Source organism: Dromiciops gliroides, chromosome 1 (genome assembly GCF_019393635.1).
Source record: "Dromiciops gliroides isolate mDroGli1 chromosome 1, mDroGli1.pri, whole genome shotgun sequence".
Taxonomy (NCBI): Eukaryota; Metazoa; Chordata; class Mammalia; order Microbiotheria; family Microbiotheriidae; genus Dromiciops; species Dromiciops gliroides.
The window spans coordinates 396,020,052-396,045,587 of NC_057861.1; the positions used below are offsets into that span (position 1 = coordinate 396,020,052).

General features: G+C 38.8%; 1 protein-coding gene across 8 annotated transcripts in view; it reads left to right on the forward strand.

Annotated features, from left to right (window-relative positions):
• Window positions 1–25,536, forward strand: part of PDE4D (phosphodiesterase 4D) — a 1,961,234-nt gene that overhangs the window by 1,726,668 nt on the left and 209,030 nt on the right. For all 8 annotated transcript variants that reach the window (XM_043987008.1, XM_043987016.1, XM_043987041.1 and 5 more), the window contains 2 exons: window positions 10,094–10,167; window positions 18,260–18,309. In XM_043987008.1, the coding sequence (XP_043842943.1) occupies window positions 10,094–10,167; window positions 18,260–18,309 (124 nt within the window). The remainder of the gene's footprint in view (window positions 1–10,093; window positions 10,168–18,259; window positions 18,310–25,536) is intronic.

Sequence of the window (25,536 nt, forward strand, 5' to 3'; positions counted from 1 at the left end):
TGTCTCTCTCTCTTCATATATACACACACAAACACACACACAAACACACATGCATGCATGCTCACACATGCACACACACCACAGATATAGATGTACACACATATATTTAAAACCAGAATAATCTAGGTCCAGTAAACTAACCTAAAATTATCTTTAAAAAATTATGCAAGGTTGTTCTAACACAGGATGGTGATTAATGACATGTCCACTTAAGATCCCTCCCCCCAAAAAAGGGAGAGTGGGGAAAGAGATATAAACTGGTTTAGGAAAATAGTTAATAATAATCATTATTAATTCCTGGAATATAAGTCATCCATCTCTTGAGGCCCTAAAGATAGAAGAAAACACATTGATTTCAGATAGTTTAATCTTTCCTGGTTTGTGGCATAACTAGAATAAAGGAAATCAATACTTTATCTAGAATCATCTTGACAACTATAGGTAGAAGGGCCTTTGGAGGTCCTCTCATGAGAAAACTCATGACCAAGGATATAAAGGAATTTACAGTTAAGTTAGTAACAGACCTGTGCCTTGAACCCAGGTCTGTCGGATCCCTGTTGACCATTTTTTCAAGCATACCAGGCAGAATCTGATAAGTATTTATCCTTTTGACTGAACTAAAGGCCTCACTTCTAGTTTCAAAGGAATGTTAACATCAAGCAAATAAAGCAACTTGTTATCCTAATCCTTTCAATTTGTCAGAGATTATTGTTATTCAAACCAAAAGCTTTATTTCTCAAAAAAGTCCCAAATTGTCTTTTATTCTCACAGAATCATAGATTTAGCGCTGGAAGGAACCTTAGAGACCATCAAATTCACCTCCTTCTTTTATAGATGAGGCACAGATTGGTTTAGTAACTTGTCCAGGGTCTCAAAACTAGTAAGTGTTTAATGTGAGATTTGAATCTAAGTCAAGTCCCCGTTCACCATACCCCAGAGTAGTAGTAAAAACCTTGATCAGAGCGGAGATAATGATAGTGAATTTCTGTTGCCTGTCTAAAGGAACAGAAATCGCTCTGAATGACTTATCTGCCATTGGACAGTTTCTTGAACATTCACAAATCCAGCTAGTCCAGATATGGCCAAAACCAACGTGTTCACTAATTTGGAAGTAAGTGACTTGTTTGCATCACTACCATATTTAGTACTGGTCTGAAAGGTCCTAGAAGGTAAAAGGAAAGTGTACAGTGACTCAGGCACTTTATAAACATCAACTAATCTCAGACTATAAGATCACAACTGGAAGTATATGTTTTACCTGCATACATGCTAAACATAAGTAGAAGCCACATTAAGCATGCTACCGACATTATTGGGACATGATGTACTCAGAGAGAAAAATGAGGAATATATTTTTGGACATGGCCAGCATGGGAAATTTGTTTTCCTTGACGATGTGTAGTTGTTATAAGGGTTTGGTTTTTCTTTCTCTTTTTTTCCACCAATGAGAGGTGGGAAGGTGAAATGCTCATTCACTAAAAATAAAATTCAAGTTTGCATGTTGTCTCCTCCATCAGACTGTGAGTTCCTTGAGGGCAAAGACTAGCTTTTGACCTTTTTTTGGTATCTCCATCCTTTAAAACAATGTCTGGCACATAGTAGACCCTAAATAAATGTTTGCTGAGTGACTGACAACTAGAGACAGATGTGCTTTATCTGTACTAAACCTATATACTCATTGTTTTATATACAAAGCAGTAGTCTTTTTATCTCATCCTCCATTTTAATAATTTATATTTACTGATTGCCAGAAGGTGCTGGAGACCAGGGTTGGTCGTATGGCAAGAACAAGGAAATCAAAATTTCTGTTCCTTTAGACAGGCAACAGAAATTCACCATCATTATCTCCGACACCATCACCTTGCTTTTTGCTATCTACTGTAAAGAAATCACAGATAAGAATCTTTTATGTCCATCTTATATTTATTTTCTTGTTGAGGAATCCCATCCATAATTTACATTTCCCTTATAATCATCAACCTTAGGTGTTAGTGTAAACCATGAAATGTGTTCCTCTTAGTGTTAGGACATGTGAAGTCATGTAGACCCCACATGAAGCCTGCTAAGCTCCTGCATGAAGGAATCAGATTAACATGTATTGGAAAATATTTAACAAAAAATATAAAAATGTACCACAACACAGATAATCTTAGTGTGTGTGTGTGTGTGTGTGTGTGTGTGTGTGTTTTAAGGCAGTGTGTGGCCTGGCAAGGATGCATTTCCATTTGAGTTTGATACCACTTATCTGGAGTTTATACATCTCCAAAAAGCATAATATAAATGTGAGCTAGTGTTATCATCATTATTTCTGGATAGGACCACAGTACATACCATAAACACTCCAGGTAGATGAAAACACTTGGAGAAAATTATAGAATTTTTGGTAGTGATTTGGAGAATTCAGTGTGATACCATTGTTAAAATGCTACACTTGAAGTTAGGAAGGCCTGAGTTTAAATCCCATGTGTAATATTTACTGGCTGTGTGATCACAGGCATTACTTAACCACTTTTGGCCTCATTCTCCTCTTCTGTAAAATAGTGATGATATTTGCAGTACCTGCTTCACAGAGTTGTATGTTAAGGTACACATTTAAGTGCTATTTAAGTGTTCATTTTTATCCAAATGTTTGTTGAAGCAGAAGTAAAGGTTAGAAAAAGCTTCCCAATGTTTAAATGAAATTCCTTTCTTCTTCCCCTTCTTTGTTTCTCCTAGTGGAAGCTCAAAATCACCTTAAGCCTTCAAAAAATTGACAGTGTCTCATCAAATATTTAGCTGATTCCTTTTTTGAAATATTCTCCTGGTGCCTCTGATAGAGACCTATCAGCAGGTAATTCCCCAGGCAGGAGACTCTAAGTGTCATTCTCAGAAATCCCACAGCTATGCCACTTACTTTGAAATGGGCATCTTTCCTTCAGCAGTATGATGGTAAGTTGGCTGGACATCAGGGAGAAGCCCTCAGGAGACACAAAGCCTATGAAAATGCAAGAAAAGCCTCTTTGTACTTGGCAGCCCCTGGTCTCAGCAGCCCTGTTGTTAAAGCCAGACTACCTTGTATTTATTTTTCATTTCAAATCATAAAACTCTTTGGGGAAGCATGAAGCTAAAAAATAAATAAATAAAATAAAATACACAAACACACACTCCATCAACTCTTTAGAATTCCTACTTGGGAATTTGCAATGCCAAATGAAACCAAGCCTTTGATCACGAAGGCATGGAAGGGACATACATGCAATTTCATGAATTAATGGGAAAGCCTTGAAGTTATTTAATGAAAATATAGATTCTTTTTCAGACAAAACCTTTGAATTCATTGGTGTAGGGAATTCCCAGGAGAGGAAACTTCTCCTGCCAATAAAGGTCAGGGTCTGCTGTGCATTATTGTTTTAAAGGGTTGCCTGGGCATTGAGAGTGTAAGTACCGTACCTATGGTCATATAGCCAGTTTATTTCAGAGACAGGACTCAGGAGATAGAATACAGATGATAAGGACGAAATAACTCTGCCCAGTTCATTGTGTGCTTAAGGGTTCTAAGAACTTTGTAATTTCACAGAAAAAAAATTAGCATTAATTAAAATAGTGTTGTGTAGCCTAAAAAAACCAATTAGTTGTTATCTTATGCCTCCAATTAAGTAGACTCACCCAAGTCAGCTAGGTGGCGCCATAGTGCACAGAACACCAGGCTTGATGTCAATCAACTCATCTTCTTGAGTTCAAATCTGTTCTTAGACACTTAGTAGCTATGTGATCCTGGGCAAGTCACTTAACCCTATTTGATACAGTTTCCTCATCTATAAAATAAACTGGAGAAGGAAATGATAAACTATTTCAATATCTTTGCCAAGAAAACCCCCATTGGGGTTGTGAAGAGTCAGATATAGCAGAAAATTACTGAACCCAGGTAGATTATGGGAGAGGAAACTGAAGAGAATCAGCTTGGTCCGACCCTAGGCACTTTAGTACAATGGAAAGAAGAGTGGGTCTGCAATCAGAGAATCTGCGTTCAAATCTTAATTCTCCTTCTGAGTGCCTTTGGTGAGTCACTGACCTTCTCTAGGATCCCATTTCTTCCTTTCTAAAATGAAAGCAGGAGACTATGTGATCATCAAGGGCCTCTCAGACTCTTAAGAGCTGTGATGTTTGCTGAAGTCGCGACTTAGATGTTTTTAATGTTTTAAATGCATTAATATTTCAGTTAAAAGTCGAATCATAGGATTATCAATTTAGAAAGTGAAGGAATATTATAGGCTAACTGAGGCTGCCTTCCTCAATTTACAGATGAGGGAGCTGAGGCATAGAGAGCTTAAAGGACTTGACCAGGGGTCTCATAGCTCACGGATGTCTTGTGAAGCATATAAACTCAGGCCTTTCTGATTCTTAATTCCAACGCTTTATCCAAGTATATCTTTCCTCCCCATTACCTAAGCCTCCTAAATAGCTTTCTTCTGTGTGTGTGATCAAAGAGATGTCTTCCCATTCATAATTAGTGCTATTTTCACATCTTGCATTTGTTTGGGGATACAAAGGGAAATCAACTCTTTCAAAAGCACCCCCTGCTTCCCCATTACAGTTTCATCATGTTAAATGTTCATGGTTTGTGATTGGAAGCCATCTAGTGGCAGAGATTGAAATTGTCCAAAAAGTACATTAACAAAGCTCCTGATAGGTCATTTCTTTTTTGTTTCGTTTTGTTTGTTTTTTGTTTTTGTTTTTTTTTACGGGGCAGTGGGGTTAAGTGACTTGCCCAGGGTCACATAGCTAGTAAGTGTTAAGTGTCTGAGGCCAGATTTGAACTCAGAAACTCCTGAATCCAGGGCCGGTGCTTTATCCACTGTGCCACCTAGCCGCCCCTGATAGGTCATTTCTTTAAGTAGGTCCCAGGATGTGAGATTTAGAGGCAGAAAGAATCTTGGGAGTCACCTAGCTCCAAACTACTAAGTTTAGAGATGGGGAAACTGAGACCAAGAGAAATTTATGTTTCTTTCCCAAGAACATACAAGTAGTTGGTCATGGGACATTCCCAAGGTCACACAGACAATAAGTTATAAAGGCATGATCTGACTACAATGGCATAATTTTTCTTTCTCAACATATTTTTAAAGATTTGCAGCCAGATTTCTATCAGGTTCTTATTACTAATTTGTCTCTATAAGCTACTGAGATAATTCTACTTTTCATAACAGTAATAAATAATATTCATATAATGCTTTAAAATTTATATATCATTGTACCTCTGATATGTCATTTAGTCCTCAATACTTCCTGATGAGGTGGGTGCTATTCATATCCCCACTTTACAGATAAGAAAATCTTTGGAAAACAGGTTAAGTGACTTGCCCCAGGGTCAGTCAGCCAGTCAGTATCTGGAGATGGACTTGTACCTAGGTTTTCCTAACTCAGAGCTCAACTATCTATCCACTGTGCCACTGAGCTCTAAAAAATGAGTCTAGAATTATTTAGTCGTTGACTGGAACCGAGATCAGTTCTCTTTTTTGGGGGGGGATTCATTTTTGTTACTGTCATTACTAAAAAAATTCTGTACCTAAAAAGGCTTCAAGCTATAGTTGTTAAATGATGATAGTGTTTAACCATTCCCCATGGGAGTGTGAGCCATCTATGAGATGTCCTGCATGATTCTGTGAGTATTTCTTTCCTAATGTTTTTGTTTGTCAGCCTTATTATTCCCAGGACATTGAAAACTTATTCTGATCCTTCCTTGGAAAGGAGCGATGGAAAGGAAAGGGCCTTAATTTTTCAAACTTTATTTTCATTGAGGAAAAGTTGAGTGATCCCTTTTGGTCAGCAGCCATTAGACACTGAAGGAAAATAGAGGGGAGAAGTTCTCATGTGTATTGCTCTAGGGATTCACTCAAGAGGAGGAAGAGACCTTGTCCAGCCACAGGCAAAGGGCAAATGATTCCCAGCATCAGAGGCATCAATATTATTTGAAACAAATGATAATGGAACCCAAATCTAGCCAGGTTTTTTCCTATTTTCTCTCAAGAATCAGAAATATAAGTAATCACTTGCCATGTTCCTATGATGATGCTGTGCTATACTCATGACGGACTCATTTACAATCAGCTTCCAAATCTTGTCATTTCTCCCCCAACAGCACTTCTCACATCCATCCCTTTCTCTCTACTCAAATAACTACCACTCAAGACCAGGACTTCATTATCTGTAGCCTGGACTATTGCGATAGTCCTCCTAATTGTTCTACCTGAATCAAGTTTTTTTAATGTCCAATCCATCCACGCAGATGCCAAAGTGATTTTCCTAAAGCACAAATTTGACATCACTCCCACACACACAATAAACTCTAGCTTCAAAGCACCATGTAAATGCAAAATATTATTATTATAGTATTTATTCAGTTGTCATATGAGTTCCCTTAGTAGTCATTTGCTAGTCAGGCACAGTGAGTATATCAAGACAATAATATTTTCCTAGAAAAGGGATTTACAGATTGGTATGATGTTTATACTCTGGATTCTTCTCTGGCATGATTGATAAAATATATGCTCTAATGATACAGAATAACTTATAGGGTTTACTATTACAACAGTCAAGGCTTTATACCCAAGAAGTGCAATTGTCTGATTCATTCAATCAATAAACATTTATTAAATACCTATTATATACTAGGCACTGGGCTAAGTTCTGGGGATAGAAGAAAGGTAAAAAACAGTCTCTCTTCTCAAAGAGTTCACAGTCTAGTGGGAAGTCAATATGGAAATGACTATTTCCAAGAAAACTATACAGAAGATAAATTGGAAATTATCAATAGTGGGAAAGCACTAGAATTAAGAGGGTTATGGAAAGGCTTCCTATAGAAGGTGAGATTTTAGCTGGGACTTGAAGGAAGCTGGGAAGCAGAGGTGAGGTGGGAGTGCATTCCAGGCATGGGAATTGGCCAGTGAAAATGCCAAGAGTCAGGACAGGGAGTGTTTTGTGCAAAGAACAAGAAGGAGTCCAGGGTCACTGAATTGTAGTGTGGTTGAGAGTGGGGCAGGAGTGTGAGAATGTAATAAGAAGATTAGAATTCTTGGGAGGCACCAGGTTACGGAAGACTTTGAACATCAAAAGGAGAATTTTATATTTGATCCTGGAGACAGAGAGCTACGGGAGCAAAGGGATGCAGTGATCAGATCTACACTTTAGAATGTCAGAAGGTGGCTAGTTATCTGAATTATCTATTTTTTGTTTGTTTGGTTAGTTGGGGATTTTTTTTTTGGCTGGGCAGTGAGGGTAAAGTGACTTGCCCAGGGTCACACAGCTAGTAAGTGTCAAGTATCTGAGGCCAGATTTGAACTCAGGTCCTCCTGAATCCAGGGCTGGTGCTTTATCCACTGTGCCACCTAGCTGCCCCCTGAATTATCTCTTATAAGCTAAATTGTGAAAATTGGGATGTACCCATTCATTCAGTAAATAATCTACCATCTGGAAGACACCCTGGGGACATAATGGTAGTGGTGGCGGGGGGAATAGCAGCTCCTGCTTTTTAAGGAAATTATAACTTCTTGAGAAAAATGAAAAGGGAAATGTGACATGTGCCAAAAATAAACAAAATACAAGGTAGAATATAATGGGGGAAGGAAACATTTATACAGAGTATCTTAGGAAGATTGGAGAAGGAAAATGACCACTTTCGCTTGGGGATAGGGAGGGCAAGTGGGCCAGGGTGTGGCTGGGGGTTAGAGAAAAGTGAAAGGTTCCATGGAAACAGTCATAGCAGATCTGTACCTTGAAAAAACATAAGGATTTCAATAGGGACCGATGAAGATACATTTCAGGCTTGGAAGAGAGCCTGTCCAAATGTATAAAGGTGGGAGAGGACATACGGAATATAAAATGTGGAAAGGGGAGCACAATGAAATGAGGCTATGGAAAAGTGTTTTGGAGCCAGATTGTGGAGAATATTAAATGTCAGCCTTTGGAGTTGATATTTTATTTTATAGCCAATAGGAAGGGAGCCACCAAAAAGGTTTTGGAACAGAGAAGTAGCATGGACAGGACCTATATTTTAGGAGGATTATTTTGGCGACTATAGAAAAACTGTACTGAGAAGGGAAAGACTAGAGGTATCACAAATGGTTAGGAGGCTTTTGCAGTGATTCAGGAAAGACATGAAGAGAACTTGAACCAGATGCTAACAGTGGAAGCCTAGAGGGTGAGGATGATGTGGGTGGAGCAGAAAGGCTGGTCTGGAGATAGTTTTCTAGTACTTGGGACACAGGGAAGAGTTAAGAGTCAAAGATGACTCAAGTTTTGTTTGAGCCAAGGTGACCGCCATCAACAGGAAAAAGGAAGGCAGGGAAGGCTATGGTTTAGGTAAGAAGCTGATATATATGCTCATCCATCTGTATTTTGAGTTGGGGTAGCCAACTAGGACATCCAGGTGGAAATGCTAGCAGGTGGGGGGGAGATATAAGGGCTGTAGCTGAGGGAGAAAGCAGGTCAGAGTTGGCAATATTTTGAATGTTAATCCAGTTCTTGAAAGTATCCAAGTTAATCACAGCCATAAAATAGACACCTTTATGAGCCTCTAACCATTTTTATAAAGGATAACTCTTTTGCAACACCATGCCCAAGAAGTAAGCAATTCCTTAGTGACCTTGAAAAATTCATGCTCCTTGCAGTGGAGTCTAAATCATGTTGCTACTCTTTACCTGGATCATGTAGCTAGTTAGTGTCTGAGCTGGGATCAGAAACCATTTTCCTGAATCCGAAAATATAGGGGGAGAAAATGGAGCCATCCTGGGATCCGGTCATCATCTGGCAATTTGTGTGTCCCTCACACCATGTTCAGCAAATGATAAAGGAAAATAGCAATTTAAGTGACTAATTATTATTCCAATTTGATAGTACTACAACTAACACTGCTGTTATCTTTTAAGTTAGGAAGTCTTCTCTTTCTTCAATGCAGATCATTTAAGACACACTTAATCTGGACCCAGTTGTAATGGAAATTGGGACACACAGAGGAAGGCCAGTGGGAGAAAGTAGAAAAAGAATCTATCTGACCCTTGTTTCTCATTCCACTGTGGCTTCCAATCCCTTTATCTTCTACCCAAATGAAAAAGTATAGGAAGAATATTGATCACTGGATCATTGATTTAGAGTTAGAAGCCACTGAATTCTAACCCTTTGTTTTAGTTTATTTAAATTTACTTTTTAAAAATTTTCATTCCTGGGGCAGCTAGGTGGCTCAGTGGATAGATCCCCGGCCCTAGATTTCAGGAGGACCTGAGTTCAAATCCGGCCTCCGACACTTAACACTTACTAGCTGTGTGACCCTGGGCAAGTCACTTAACCCCAATTGCCTCACCAAAAAAATTTTTTTTTTAAATTTTCATTCCTCTGTTTTACAAATGAATAAACTGAAGCTCAGAGAGATTAAATACCTTTCCCTTGGTTGTATAACTAGTGAGTTTCAGAGGGGGCGGTTAATTTCCCTAGATCCAGCTCTGTCTGCTTTGCCTTTCTGCCTCTTGTGATCAGAGACAGTAGCTTTTATTGGCATTGCTAGCATGTATTATTGCTGTGTAGCAGCCAGGTAGATGAGGAACCCAGAAATATGATGGAATCAATTCCACTGAGAACAAACCAGATGAAGCCCTTACATTCTGAGCTAAATGAATCCCAGTGAAATATATGGTGGGATAGCTAGATGGTGAAGTGGATAGAATACCTGGCCTGGAGTCAACAAGACTCATCTTCCTGAGTTCAAATCTGACCTCAGATACTTACTAGCTGTGTGACCTTGGGCAAGTCACTTCACCCTGTTTGTCTCAGTTTCTTCATCTGTAAAGTGAACCAGAGAAGGAAATGGCAAACTGGTCTTATATCCTTGCCAAGAAAAACCCTAAATGGGATCATGAAAAGTCAGACACAGCTGAAAAATGACTTATCACCAACTTCAAACAGGGAGTAGTAGCTTTAGTGCTAAGAGATTGTGGTTCAATATTTGGTATAATTTGAAACTGGATCAATGGCAAAATCACATTTGGCCCAGACTAATAAGCCATTTTGAATTGTGTTATGTCCCTGGTGCTAAAAAATATACAACTGTCTTTCTCTGTTGCAGGTCCTGGCCAGCCTGCGTACTGTACGGAATAACTTTGCTGCATTAACCAATTTACAAGACCGAGCACCTAGCAAGTAAGTTGTACTTCCCTCAACTCCTCACTGTAATTTTGAATGGATGTTTTTCTCATTTGATTGAACCCAAGGTAAAAGATTAGATTTCACGGTGTTGTTCCATTCTTAGCCAGCTACTCAAATGAAGTCATATGACAGCCATTCCATTTTCTATAAATACTTTGCAGTGATGATTCTATGGCAAAAGTGGAACAATATGACCTCTGAACCCAGGGTTTCCATCTGTCAGCAGTCACTTGGTCTGTCTTGTCCTTTGCCCAGTTATTTAAACTTAGTGTAACTTTATATTTCTGACTTGCTATAAATTAACCATTAGTAATTGATCTCTTGGGCCTTTGAGTCAATTCAAAATCATATGAGTAGCATGCGTGTAGCTTTTTTTCATTGTACTTTGTATCATAGCTTTATATTCTATCATGGAATAGCTGGGAAAAGATACTGCAGAGAGGCTTTTGGGAATGATGTCTTCTACTGACAATAAAATTCTTAAAAAGCATTTTTTAAATTAAAAAAAATTTTTTAGGATCAAATGAAACAAATTAGTTTGTGTGCCCGAGTTGAAGTTTAATTCATATGATTAAAAGGCCCATTTTGAAAAATGGATCATTAAAGATCAATATGCTAGAAGAAATAGAAAATTAAAAATGGAAGAGTTAAGCATATATCTCTAAAGATATGCCAAAAAAGGTGAATAGGAAACTAAATGTTCATCAGATTTATAATTAATGCTATATCATATTTCACATTTGAGCTATTTCTTACTTTCTTAAAGGTAAGTGAACTAGATGACTGAACCACATTTTCTTACAAAGGAATGAAAGTTAACACTATCATATTTTACAATAGTTACATTCCTCTCCATGATAGAGAAGTGAGGTCTTTGTAGAAGCCATCAGGGCAAACAGCTTGCTCCTCAAATACCATTTATAGGGAGAAGGAAGACAGAGTACTTTGTGATTGGCATATTAGCCAACCAATACTTAAAACAGTGTATGGAACTTGAAGGCCTATGATGTATGACTTACATAATTATCAACACACATATATCATAACTTTGGAGTTCACTTATAGGTTTGAAATATGTGAAATCAGAGGGTTCCCTGCCCATTCATGTAAGCAAACAAAATATAAGATTAGTACACTGCCTGAAACCTCACTATAATCAAGAAAGTAATAACTCTCCAATTTTGTTAAATGCTAGTGCTTTTCTGTTGTTGAGTCATTTCAGTAAATTCCAACTCTTCTCGACCCCATTTGGAATTTTCATGGCAAAGATACTGGAGTAGTGTTTCATTTCTTTTTCCCCCGCTCATTTTGCAGATGAGTAAACTGAGGCAAACAGGGTTAAGTGACCTGCCTGGGGTCACACAGCTAATGTCTGAGGCCAGATTTGAACTCAGGGAGATGAGTCTTCCTGACTCCAGGCCCAGCACTTTATCCACTGCCCCACCTAGATGCTCCCCAACTCCTGATGATGCTAATGTGATGTCAAAAATTCTTTTTTAAAAATCTGTCTCAGTAACTAGTATTGCAGGGTGTGGGAATAGTGAAATTTACAAATGCCTTTAGGCCAGCTTCAGCCATTTTGTATAGGGAAGGAAGTCATAGACATGAAGATCTTGGTTCAAGTTCAGTTATATAATCTTCATGCAGAATCCACAGTTCTTTTTTCTGGATATGGAGAACATTTTCATTTATGAGTCCTTTGTAATTGTCTTGGATCATTGTGTTGCTTAGAAAGGTCTATCACAGTGATCATCACACAATGTTGTTGTTACTCTGTACAATTGTTCTCCTGGTTCTGCTCAGTTCATTCATCATCAATCCACTTAAGTCTTTCCAGGTTTTTCTGAAATCTGCCTGCTCATCATTTCTTACAGCACAGTAGTATTCCATTACATCCATAAACCACAACTTATTTAGCCATTCCCCAGTTGATGGGCATTCCCTCGATTTCCAATTCTTTGCCACCGCAAAGAGAGCTGCTATAAATATCTTTGTACATGTGGGTCCTTTTCCCTTTTTTATGATCTCTTTGGGATATAAACCTAATAGTGGTATTACTGGGTCAAAGGGTATGCACAGTCCCATAACCCTTTGGGCATAATTCCAAATTGCTCTCCAGAATGATTGGATCAGTTCACAATTCCACCAACAACGCATTACTGTTCTAATTTTTCCACAGCTTCCCTGACATTTATTATTTTCCTTTTTTGTCATATTACTTAGGCTTTTTTCTTAAAGGATGTCTGGATGCTCATACTCTGTAAACCAGAATGGATGGTGCTTTAGTCTCCATCTGACTTACCAGGACATATATACATAAATAGACATAGTCACTTCTGAGTCTAAGCCACACCCACCATGCAGTGGACCTAAGCTTCCTTGGATTAGCTTTAAAACCAAGCTGGCTTCTAAAGCAACCTTCAGGTGAATACTTGGATCAGTCTTTTATATCCTCCTGTGGAAAAACCTAGCCTTAACCTGTTCTAGATCTATTATCTAGACTGATAAGAAATCACAGCCTCCCAGAGTGTCAGATATGGATTGCCAGTTGCACCACATGGCAGAGTTTCAAAGTTGTTTATGCCACCTGTTAGGCCTAGAGAGGTTAGCCATTAGCTGTATCATTGGAATGTTTCAACTATATCCCTGGATTCCGCAGGCAGTGGGAACTGGTGATGGTCTCCCTTGTCTCATTCAACTTCTGAGTATTCAGGAAGGAAGTCTAGGAAGCCTGAAGAGATAACATTAAATGGAACTAAGGTTGATTTCTTAGTTTTCTTTCTGTTATTTTCTTCATTCTTTACTTGTCTCTTGATAGTGACATCTTTTCATACTTAAAAAAAATCTTTTCACGGAAAGTATGACTGTCGTCTGGTGTTGGGTTCGGGTACAAACTTTGGCTGAGAGAAATCTCTCTAAGGTAGATTTGTTGTTGTTGTTGTTCTCCAAAACCTTTCTCCCAAATGGAAATCAATTTCATTTCATTTTTCAGAAAGATATGTGACTATGATTCAAAAGCTCAATTTAGTCAGCATGTTGAAATATTGAATTATCAGGTGATTACCTGTGGTTTCAGATATGAATTTTATTTTAAAGAGAGAGAATGTGAAGTTAATTTTAGAGAGAGATGGCATGTAACAATAATTTCATTTTCCTAAGTACAAACTAATAATTCAAAATTAGAATATTCCCATTTAAAAATTTTTGTGTCGGGGCAGCTAGATGGCACAGTGGATAGAGCACCGGCCCTGGAGTCAGGAGTACCTGAGTTCAAATCTGGCCTCAGACACTTAACACTTACTGGCTGTGTGACCCTGGGCAAGTCACTTAACCCCAATTGCCTAACCCCCCCCCCAAAAAAAATTTTAGTGTCTTAGAGAAAACCATTCTTTTGAATAATAAGAGTGATAAAAGAATATCTTTTGGTTGGGAGGCAGGGGATGTTGACCTGATTTAGTTAAAACAACAGGTAAAGTGACAGATTTGGAGTCCAGAAGACTTGATTTCAAGTCCTACCTCAATACCAGTTTTGTGACCCTGAGCAATTTCATTAACCTCTCTCAGACTCAGTTTCTTTATCTATAAAAAGAACATAATTATAGCACCTACCCCAAAAGGTCATGGGAATCAAATGGGATAATATATGTAAAGTGATTTGCAGACTTTAAATCTCTTTAGAAATGTTAGCTATTAGTATTTTATGACTTCTTATTATCTATAAATTAAAGACAATCCATTACCTCTTGTGTCAATAGTATGTCAAAGCAATAGGAGAAGTGTAATATTTGGGAGTTCATAATATGTTTTGCTACCATTAATCAGGTTTCCAAATACCTTTTTTTTCCTATTTGACAAATATATTGCCACTAGTAGCATTTGTTATTTCCTTTGAAACTAAAGAAACTCTCAGAAGTAAGTCTAGTGTAAAAATATTTTTGAATTGACTAGGCCAATTTGGGGGGGCTAATCTGACTGGAGGACTAAACTGGGGACTTTTGACTATTTGGCTATCTGACTTCGTTAATTTAATGTGGGCCGTTTATAAAGTTCCACCACACTACTCCCAAACTGATAGACTAAAGATTAAGAAGCCTTTTAACCAAATAATCAAAGCAGAGTTTATTTATGAGATACTATTTCAAATTAGGAATACAGGGAAATAAAGTACAACCTGACTGCTTTCCTGCAGTCTCTTTCCACTGCGTCTCTTTCCCACCTGCTGCGCTTTGAACTTCTTGAATACAATAAGGGCCTTAGTTGCCTCCATCCTCAGGGCAGGATACACTTTCCCTGGTCAGCTATTTTCTTCTAACTCCTCTTAATCTTCACTTTCTCCAATCTGTACCCTGTGCTGACCACTTCTGTGCTCTCCGCTGCTTCCTGGTCAGTCTGTCTTCTACTCCATCCTTGTCCGTGCTCCCCCCTAGTCACCCCTCTAGTCCCTCTATCTAGTCCGTCCTCGAGTCTTCTTTTTCCTAGTCCGTCTCCCTAATCTTGTCTCTCCATCTAGTCCGTCCTGGCTCCTTCTTTTCTAGTCCGTTTCCCTAATCTCCTTCCTCCCCTCCTATCTAACTCCCAGGTCTATATATACCTTTTCTTCTCTCCACTCAAATCTCGGGGCTTCCTTCGCCCCCACAGACCAAGCTAATCCGCCAGCCAGAGCTGCAGTATCCTTCAGATAGCTCCGCTCAGGTCAGAGGGAGCTGGGGGCTTTTTTCCCCCCCAGCTGTCTGACCTGGCGTCTTGTATAGCCCATGGGGCTTTTTCTGCTCAGCTGAAGCTGAGGAGGGGGAGGGACCCTGAGGGCCTAAGGCTTTCTAATCTCAGCCTAAAGGTAGGGTCCCCAAATCAAAATAAATTTCCACACTAGGTACACCTAACATAATTTTTATTTGTGTTAAAATTAAATCAAAGAATAAATGATGGTTCACATGAATTATGAGAAAAGGTCCTCCAAACCTAGGGCAAAGTAAAATACTTGGACTGTTGCCCTATTTTCTAGTTACTTTCTTCTAGTACTTTACCAAATGCTTTCCTCACACCAACCCTGTGGAGCTAGGCAGTACGTGTATTGTTACTGATACTTTATGGATGAAGGGACTGATGTCTACAGAGGTCAATAAAAGTAATGGCTTACCCACAGTGCTGGAGGATGCATTCTGGTCTTTTGACACTGTCTCCTCTACCTCATGCCTCTTTACCTGAAATAGGATACCTTGCAAGAATATATTTAATAGGGTCCTCATACCAGATTACTGCTTTTCACACCAGTTCAGAAGGTCACAGAAAGATTAGCAATAGCAATTGTTGTTTTAGTCATTTTCGGTCATGTCCAACTTTTCCTGACCTTTTTTGGGTTTTGATTTTGGTTTTTGGCAGAGATACTGGACTGGTTTCCCATTTTCTCCTCCAGGTTATTTTACAGTTGAGGAAACTGAGGCAAAGAGGGTAAAGTGACTTGCCCAGGTCTTTCCGACTCCAGGCCCAGCATTCTAGCTACTGTACCCCTTAGTTGCCCACAGTAGTAGTAGCTAGTAGAAAATCCACTATCATTCTATCTAGTGCTCTATTATGGCCTGTGGAGGTGACTCTGGGTTCTTAAAGCCTATGCAAGATAGAACATAAGTTCTAATGGTCTTTTCAAGCAGAATAAGTGTTAGTGATGGGCCTAGAAATAGACTGCATCTGTTTGTCATCTGATGATTAGTCCAGCTGAGTTCAGAGAGCATCTTCACTAGGCAAATGGTCCCAGGTGAAAAATTTATCACCTTTTAAGGGATGATGATCTCTGTTATTGGCGGAGGTATCCATATGGACAATCATATCTTTTGAGCTGGGAGGGCCTTCAGAGATCTTCTCCTTCAGGGGTTCATTTACTTGTCATTGTATAACCCTTGTTATTGTTGTTGTTATTCAGTTGTGTCAGACAATACCCCGCCCCACCCCATGACTCCATTTAGAGTTTTCTTGGCAAAGATACTGGAGTAATTTGCCATTTCCTCTTCTAGCTCATTCTATAGATGAGAAAACTGAGGTAAATAGGGTTAAGTGACTTTCCGAGGGTCACACAACTAGTAAGTGTCTGAGGTCAAATTTGAACTCACATCCTCCTGACTCCAGAGTTGGCACTCTACGTACTGCACCACTTGGCTGCCCTATTGTATAACTGTATGTCAGTGTTTCTTTTGTAAATCTGCATACTTTATTTTTATGAATTCAAAACATTATTCTATGAAAGGGCCTGTAAGCTTCACTGGAATGCCAAAGGGGTCCATGACACAAAAAAATTTTAAAGCCACTGATCTGGTCCAAGCCCTTTATTTTTTAGATAAGGAAATAAAAGTTTGGAGAGTTCAGTGACCTGTACAGAGTCACAGAATGAATACACGGTACATAATAGTCCAGCCAGAATGAATCATTCATCTTTCAAAAGAGCATCCTGTTAAGGCAGATTTCACAAAGAGGCACCAAGAACAAGATACCACCAGAGATTTTTATAGATTATGAGGGGGGCGGGGGAAAGGTTTCCATGATCATGTTGATGACTTTTTGAGAAAAACAACAAACAAAAATTCCATTGACAATATTAGTCATCTTATGATAGTATCATCTCTTTCCAATTTAAAGATATAAAATGACATGAATACATATCCCATTAAATACCGATGCAAGTCAATTCAGCAGGCAAGGATTTAGCACAGTCTACATTATATGCAAGGTATCCTGAGTCTGGTTAGCTCAGGCCTGTAATTTCATCTGTGTGAGGAGTCTTCCACTGAGGAAATGCCCTCTTGACAATGTAGATAGGCGACTGTTCTGCCACTTGTCGCTTTAGAAGGTTGTTCAAGGCACTAAAAGGTGAAGAACTAACTGTCCAGGGTCGCAAAACCACTGTGTTGTAGTCAGGGCTTGGGTATCTGAGGCAAGGGGTTCTTAAATGGGAGTCCATGAAATTTTTTAAATATTTCAAATAAAAATATTTTAAATTTTAATTAATATTATTAATTTTAGGTTTAAATGTCAATACTTTTCATTTTAATATCTTAAATTTTAAAATTTTGTTAAGTATTTCAGTGGGCAGCTAGGTGGCACAGTGCGTAGAGCACTTATCTTCCTTGGTTCAAATCTGATCTCAGATATTTACTAGCTGTGTGACCCTGGGCAAGCTACTTAACCCTGTTTGCCTCAGTTTCCTCATCTAGAAAATGAGCTGGAGAAGGAAATGGCAAACCATGCCAATATATCTGCTAAGAAAACCCCAAATGAGATCACAAAAACGTCTGAACACCAGCAAAAATTGGTTTCCTTTCTTATTCTATATATTTTATTCTGTGAATTGAGAAATATTGTTTAGGGAAGGAGTCAATAGGCTTCACCAGAATGTCAGAAAGGGCCTGTGATACTAAAAAAGTTAAGAATAATTGCCCACTGTGAGACACTGTCTCTCCAGTCAAGCTGTGGTCCCAGTTAGAATTCTAGTTAACAACTTCCCTGGCCTTTGTCTTCCTCAGGTTTAGCACAGTCCCCTGTGCACACTAAGTATTATTAGATGTTTAATAACTAAATGAGTAAATACACACCAATGTCAAAGCAGTAGTGAAAATTTGCAGAGGAAAAAGGAAGTTGGTTACTAGTAGTCAGTAGTATAGAAATACTCTGTGGCCTGCTCCCTTTTTTATATAAATAGAAATTCTAGATTTTCTCTCTAGATGCTGCCTCAATTGAATGCAGTTTAACAAACATTTATTTTAGAATGGAGCCAATGATAACAATTTTCCCTCCACCGTGTCTTTAGATGACAAGTACAGTAGCTTTTGATTTTCCCCATATGTCTAACACTGTAAGACTTAATATTTTCCTATTCTTTCATGCCTAACACGAACCGCATTGTAAAAATCGAACAGGGACTTTACTGATTACAAGAGAAAGCCTTATTTAAGTGAGCCTTTGTATCTAATCCCAGTGTGTATATGCTTACCTCAAAATAATTCTTAAACTAAAATACTATCATTGAAATGACTTAGAGAACACGCAAGTTACCTTTTTACCACATATTTAATCCTTAATTTTGTTTTCTTTCCATCAGAAGATCACCCATGTGCAACCAACCATCTATCAACAAGGCAACTATAACAGGTAAGATTGATTTCTTTGGATATAATATAGGGGACATAGAAAGAAACTTGACCTTCCAGAACCTGGTATAATTTTTTTAACTTGAATTTTACTGCTGTTCTTGAAAATTAAAAGCAAAAAACCCCTTCCTTCCTGCTTTATTATTTTGTTTTACTATTTGATCTACTCAAGTTGTCTCCTTAGAAGGTGGTATTTGTGGATCCTTGTTCAATGAAAATCTTTAAATGTGCAATTTTTTTCTCTTTTCATGTTGCTGTAATTGCTGCTGGCTTTCCAACAGATGTATGTTGAAAAATACAATATTAGTATTAGTCTTGAAAACTATAGATGAAGTCTTGGTGTCATTGTATATTCAGATGTATTGAAATATGAGGGATTCTGGCTTAATGAAAGCATATAAGCAAAGAGTGGCAGAAGACATGTCCATCTTTTTAGTACTTTCCTGCTGTGTTGATGATATCCAACATCTGGGTAGTGGAAGGTAGCTTTTTAGATTGTTCTGGTTTTGGGTCTACAGAGGTTAGGAAGAATTTAGACTGTAAACAAAATTAAAGTTTTTGATATTTTAGTGTTCAACTATGAAATATTTTATTGTCTGCCAAGTATATTAGTATGCGAGAGCCTTCATTCAGATATATCTCTGACCAACAGATGGATTTATCAGAGACCTTTTCTTGTATTTTCATTTTGAAGTCGTTATTAAGTTATTAGATTTTTAAGTCCTTATTATTTTCTTTTACTACTAAAATTTATGGAATAATATTAGCATTCTTTTGCTATATATTGTAGATCTCAAATCATAGCATTCATACTTTACAGTGCTTATGAGAAATTTATGTTCATAGCAAATAGAAATAAAAATAAGTACAAGTGAGGGTCTTTTGTTTTTTGTTTTTAAGGAGGAATAGTAATTTATAGGCAAGAGGGACAAATTCTTGAGATAGAATACAAAGGTTCCTCCCATTTGCTAAAGAATTGTGTAGATTATGTGATACAGTGGGAAGATTTGGAATTCTAGGACCTGGGTTCAAATTCCAACTCTGTTACTTACTACATCCTTCTTATGTGGCCTTGAATAATTGACTTCATATGTGTGGGCCTCAGTTTTCTTATCTTTAAAATGAGAAGATTGTTCTAGATGACCTCAAACGCCCTTTCTGCCTCTAAATCCATGGCCCTGTGGTTATTAAGAATTAATTACTCATAGGGCTCCTTCACTAGAGGCAAGGGAAGACCCATCTTCACTGGAGAAGAGAGCTTAGCTGCTGACTGAATGTTCACTTTAGAAATGTATGTTAGACAATCAGAAAACAGATTGTCTTAAATTAGCCTCCGGCTCCTCTTTCTCTCTCTGCTTTGGTCTCAGGAAGACTGGACTCAGCCCTGTGAAAGAAGCCTGTTCATTATGTATCACTGGGGCTTGCTACTATCATTGCCATAAACTTACTGGGGCCCTGGGCATGGCTAACTTTCTGTCCTGTAAGTGGAGGCCCAAAGAATGCTTCCCACTGCTGTGACTTCAGGGACTGAGCCACTCATACCACACCCCTAAATTCTCTCCTGAGATAAAATGTGAGATGATTACATGTACTCGGTCATCTATAACTTAGGGTGAATGAAGGATCTGAAAGGAATTTTTTTAGGGTCTGGAAAATATTAGAAGTATTTAAAATATTAAGCTTCCCTTGTGCATTTTAAAACCCGGTTTTATTATTTCTTGATTATTTTAAGTATTACATGTGACATTTTTAGGAATGTAGTTTCGTAGAAAGTAAGAAGACACTTCTGCATTGGCCTAGGGTAGGAGCAAAAAAATAAAGTACATGTTGAAACATGAGGGGGCAGCAAAGAACAGATGATGAACAACTCGCAGTAGTTGCCTTAGATGACATCAAGTCATACCAGCCTGTTATTTGAGGACCATTTCTTTGAGGGTGTTTTGGGCTTTTTTGAGCATCTCTTTCCTAATTGATTTTAACCAGCAAAAAATCATTATTTGTCCATTCTACGTTATCCCAGGATGTGATTGCTAATATGAACTTTAAGATAACAACCTGTCCCAAATATATTGTATTCATACCTTTTCCTTTATTTGATAATTAAGCCATCATCAGGTTTTAGAACAGAAAGAGATCCTGGAGAGTTTTTAGTCCAAAGACTTGTAGCACAATGGTGTAACAGGGGCGGGACTTGAGGGGAGTTGTCAGTGTAGTGAAACCTATGGACCCCTTCTCAGAATAATAAATTTAAATACAAAAAAAAATTTTTAATAGAATTATAAAGGAAACCAATTGTGTTAAAATACAATTATAATAAAAAAAGAGTTTATGGACCCTTGGGGGCAGCTAGGTGGGGCAGTGGATAAAGTTCCGGCTCTGGATTCAAGAGGACCTGAGTTCAAATCCGGCCTCAGACACTTGACACTTATTAGCTATGCGACCCTGGGCAAGTCACTTAATCCTCATTGCTCCACCAAAAAAAAAAGTTTATGGACCCTAGATTAATAACCTTTGATCTAATCTAATATTTTCATTTTAATGATGAGGAAAGTGAGACCCAGAAAGGCTAAGAATCAAAACATAGCTAGTTAATGGTGGGGCCAGGAAGAGAATTCAAGATTTACTAATCCTGAATCTGAAGCTCCTTGCCAGACTCCAGGCTTCCTCTGTTATAAATCAGTCACATTTTATAAATTAAGAGGAATTAGATTATGGAACCCATTAGAACCTGCTGAAAGAGGTATCCTTCTAAATGAGAGATGAATCAGCTCATCATGTTGTTTGGAAGTAGCAGGTTGCTTGGAGATACTTGGTTCTAAATGTGCAGTGTTCTTCATAGACTCATAGAATTTTAGAGCTGGAGGGCACCATTTAATCCAACCATCTAATTTTACAAATTGGAAATAAAGTCCTTGAGAAATGGAGGGACTTATCCAAGGTTACATCACTAGTTAGTAACAGAGACAAATCTAAAACTCAGGTCTCAGGAGAATCCCTGTACAGTTAGCTACACTGTGTTGACTCAGATTAGAGCAGAGTCCTTTATTTTTACATAACAGACTTCTCAGAATCTACAAAGCACAGCTGACTTGTAAATTATATAAAATTGCATTAAATGCATATGTTACTTGTTTTGGACCCTTAAAGAACTAAGAAAATATATTCACACAATATAATTGTGTGTGTGTGTGTGTGTGTGCATGAGTGTGCGTGTGGGGGAGATGGAGAGAAAGACAGAGACAGAGAGGAATGAGAGGAAAGCAGAGATAAGATGAGGGTTGTAGGAAATGGGAAGAGCAAGTATAAGAGAACCCAATGCACAGCTTTTGACCTTTGACTTAAAAAATCCAAGTTTTCCCACAGGGAATATAAATAGACGATGTCTCACTCTTCACAGGTGTAGGAAGATGGAACATACAGTGACAATTTTGCAAAATAGAATATTAAGATCATATATTAGAGCTGGAATGGACCTTAGAAATCAATGAGCCAAATTCCTACATTTTCTCTTTCTATACTCTCCTTTGGGGAAATAGATCATAGGATTATCCTGGCTCTAGGAAGGGACTTTAGACACCATTTAGCTCAATGCCCTAATTTCACAGATGAGGAAATTGAAGGTAAGTGGCTTACTCAGAGTTACACAAGAAGGAGTTGTCAAAGAGATCTGAACTCTCATTCTCTGAATCTGATCCAGAGTGTGTTCCAAGATAGTTCTAAAATCTATATGTTTCTCCCTAGTCTCTTTTTTGAATTACTGTGTTACCAAATGCTTTTTGAACATCTCCACCAGGATGTCTTTATCAACATTTCAAATCCAAAGTAGCCAATATAAAACTTAGTATCAAGATAGGAAGATTCTTCTATTCAAGTTAAATAGTGGAAGTGGAGCAGCTAGGTGGTGCAGTGGATAAAGTGCCAGCCCTGGATTCAGCAGGACCTGAGTTCAAATCTGACCTCAGACACTTGACACTTAGTAGCTGTGTGACCCTGGGCAAGTCACTTAACCCTCACTGCCCCACCAAAACAAACGAACAAAACCAACAACCAGTAATAGCTTTGATAAATAGAGGAAGTGACCATAGGTTCTTGACTCTGCCAGCAGATCACAAGCAGTAGCATCTTCTATTAAGCTGTTAAAGTATGAGTTTGGGGCCTGGAAATGGACATTATGTCTGTCATTAAAAGAGCAGCCTAGTGACACTCAGATGGATTCATCATAGCCCAAGATTCAGAGTAAGGTGCTTCTTTGGCCGTGGCAGCTTGTGAACACCGAATATCAAGTCATGAATGGCTTGTAATCTGCATCCACAGAGGACATATTCATACCACTGAAACCATGGGTATTTGAAGTATGAAGCTATTATGATAATGTTATCTTTCTTTCCTCTTTCTTTCTCTCCCTTCCCCCAAGGATAAATTTTGATGTGACTTAAAAATCTCAAAATCTCATGTATTCATAGCACTTCCCCACACTAACTCTTTGAAGTTAAGGATTGCAAATATTAATTATCCCTATTTTACAGATGAGGAAAATGAAGCTCACAAAAGTTACATGACTTGCCTGTGGTCACATGGCTAATATCAGAGCCAGGAACCCAGTTCTAGTACTTTTCCCACTACATCATATTGCCTGAATGTATGATGGTCAATTGAGATCAGAGATGAAAAGCTAGGCTCTATAAATATGGAAAGACAATAATACATGCAATGGCAAAGACATGAGAGATTCTCAGAAAAGGCTTTAAGGAGAGAATACACGAGCTACCATGACAGAATGTCTGAAGGACTTAGAGCTAAGAAAGAGGACACAGGGATGAACCAGCACCATGAAAGCATCATTCCAGATGTCACCACATACCAGGAACCATTCAATTTGGCAAGCATTTATTAAGCACCTACTGCAGTTTGCCAGGCAGGTCCTGGGCTAGGTTCTGGGGATCACATGGACAAAACCAGAACCATCTTTGCTTTCAGGGAGCCAGCATTCTCTTGGAAGGAAACAAAGTGTATGTAGAGGAGTTAATGCAGAGTTTGACAGTAGGCACGTACAAAGTGTTGAGGGGAAGGGAGCATGGCACAGAGCTCACCAAGATCTAACAACTGGGGGATCATGAACTTGGGCCTCATGTTACAATTCAGCACTTGAGCTAAGTCTTGTAGGGAGCTAGAAATTCCAAGAGGTGTAGAAAAAGAGGGGAATCATTTCAGGCACGTGAGCTAGCCTGTGTAAAATCTTGGAAGTGGGTGGTGGAATGTTGTATATAGGGCATACATGGCATAAAGGTGCGCAAAAGTATGTTGGGCACAGTAATGTAAAATCAGTCTCACAAAATAAGTTGGAGCTAGATTGGGAAGGTATTTGGTTGTCAAACAGAGGTTTGATTTTATCCTAGAGGCAAAAGGGAGCTAGTGAAGCTGTTTGAGTTGGGGAGTGACATGATTAGACCTTCTTTAGGAATATCAGTGTAGGGGGGCAGCTAGGTGGCACAGTGGTTAAAGCACCGGCCCTGGATTCAGGAGGACCTGAGTTCAAATCCAGCCTCAGACACCTGTCACTTACTAGCTGTGTGACCCTGGTCAAGTCACTTAAACCCCATTGCCCTGCAAAAAAAAGGAATATCAGTGTGGTGACCAAGTGGATGATGGATGAGAGAGGGCATAGACTTGAATCAGAGAGATCAGTTAGAAGTTCACGACACTAGTCTGGGAGTCTGATGAAAAGGCAACAAGGGCCTCAACTAGAATGCTGGTTTGGTGATGGAAAAAAGGGGAGAGAAGGCAGAGTGAACATGCATCAATAAGCATCATAACAGAGTGGAAAGAGAATGGGTCTTAGAGCCACAGGGCATGGGTTGAAATCTCACCTCTAATGTTTACTGTGTATATAACCTTGGGCAAGTCTCTTAAGTTCCCTCAGCCTCATTTCTCTCACCTACAAATGAGAAAGTTGGATGAGCAGGCCTCTGAGATCTCCTATAGGTCCAGACTGATGATCCTGGGACCTGACTGGCTGTGAGAGAAAGCAAAGAGGGAAAATTGACTCTGAAGTTACAAACCTGGGTGACCGGAAGAATGGGAGACTCAGGAAAGATGTCCAGCAGGCAGCTAGTAATGTGAAAGTGGAGCATAGGGGGCAGCTAGGTGGCGCAGTGGATAGAGCACCAGCTCTGGAGTCAGGAGGACCTGAGTTCAAATCCGGCCTCAGACACTTAACACTTACTAGCTGTGTGACCCTGGGCAAGTTACTTAACCCCAATTGCCTCACTAAAAAAAAAAGAAAAAGAAAAAGAAAGTGGAGCAGAGGAGAAACACAAAATCTTAGATTTAAAAGGAATTTCTCGGAGGTCACCTAATCCACACCATGCACCAGCAACGTTACTGAGTCTGGCCTGAACTAGATTAAAATGTAATGAGGAGGGGCAGCTAGGTGGTACAGTGGATAGAGCACCAGCCCTGGATTCAGGAGCACCTGAGTTCAAATCTGGCCTCAGACACTTGACATTTACTAGCTGGGTGATTCTGGGCAAGTCACTTAACCCCAATTGCCTCACTTAAAAAAAATGTAATGAGGAAACACTTAATAAGATAAATAAAAACACAATAAAGCATAGATAACATGATATTTTAAAACTGGGTCAATGAGCAGCCTGTAAGGATACTTATACGTGTGTTGGTGGCCCCCATTTCTGTTTGAGTTTGGCACCACTGCTCTAATCCAGCCCAGTTCTGAAACATGAATCCCAAGCTGTAGCATCTCTAACAAGGGGCTATTCGGACTGTTTGAACTGTCACTCAGCTGCTTATGTTACTAGGCAATTCTTTTTAATGGAGGCAAGGATTATAGTAACATGGTTAAAAGTTAGGGGCAGCTAGGTGGCGCAGTAGCTAAAGCACCAGCCCTGGACTCGGGAGGACCAGAGTTCAAATTTGACCTCAGACACTTGACACTTACTAACTGTGTGACCCTGGCCAAGTCACTTAACCCTCATTGCCCCGCAAAAAAAATCCAAAAAACAAAAAACACAACACAACAACCCCCTCCCCCCAAAAAAAAACATGGTTAAAAGTTTAAGCAATAAGGAAATACATGGCAGGGAGAGGATTGATCAGCTCACATTTTAGTTTGAACTTCCATCGTAAAAAACTGATGACAAACCTATTTCAATACATTTAAGCAAATTTTTTATTTGAGGATAGGGTAGTATGTATGTATTTGGGGTTTAAT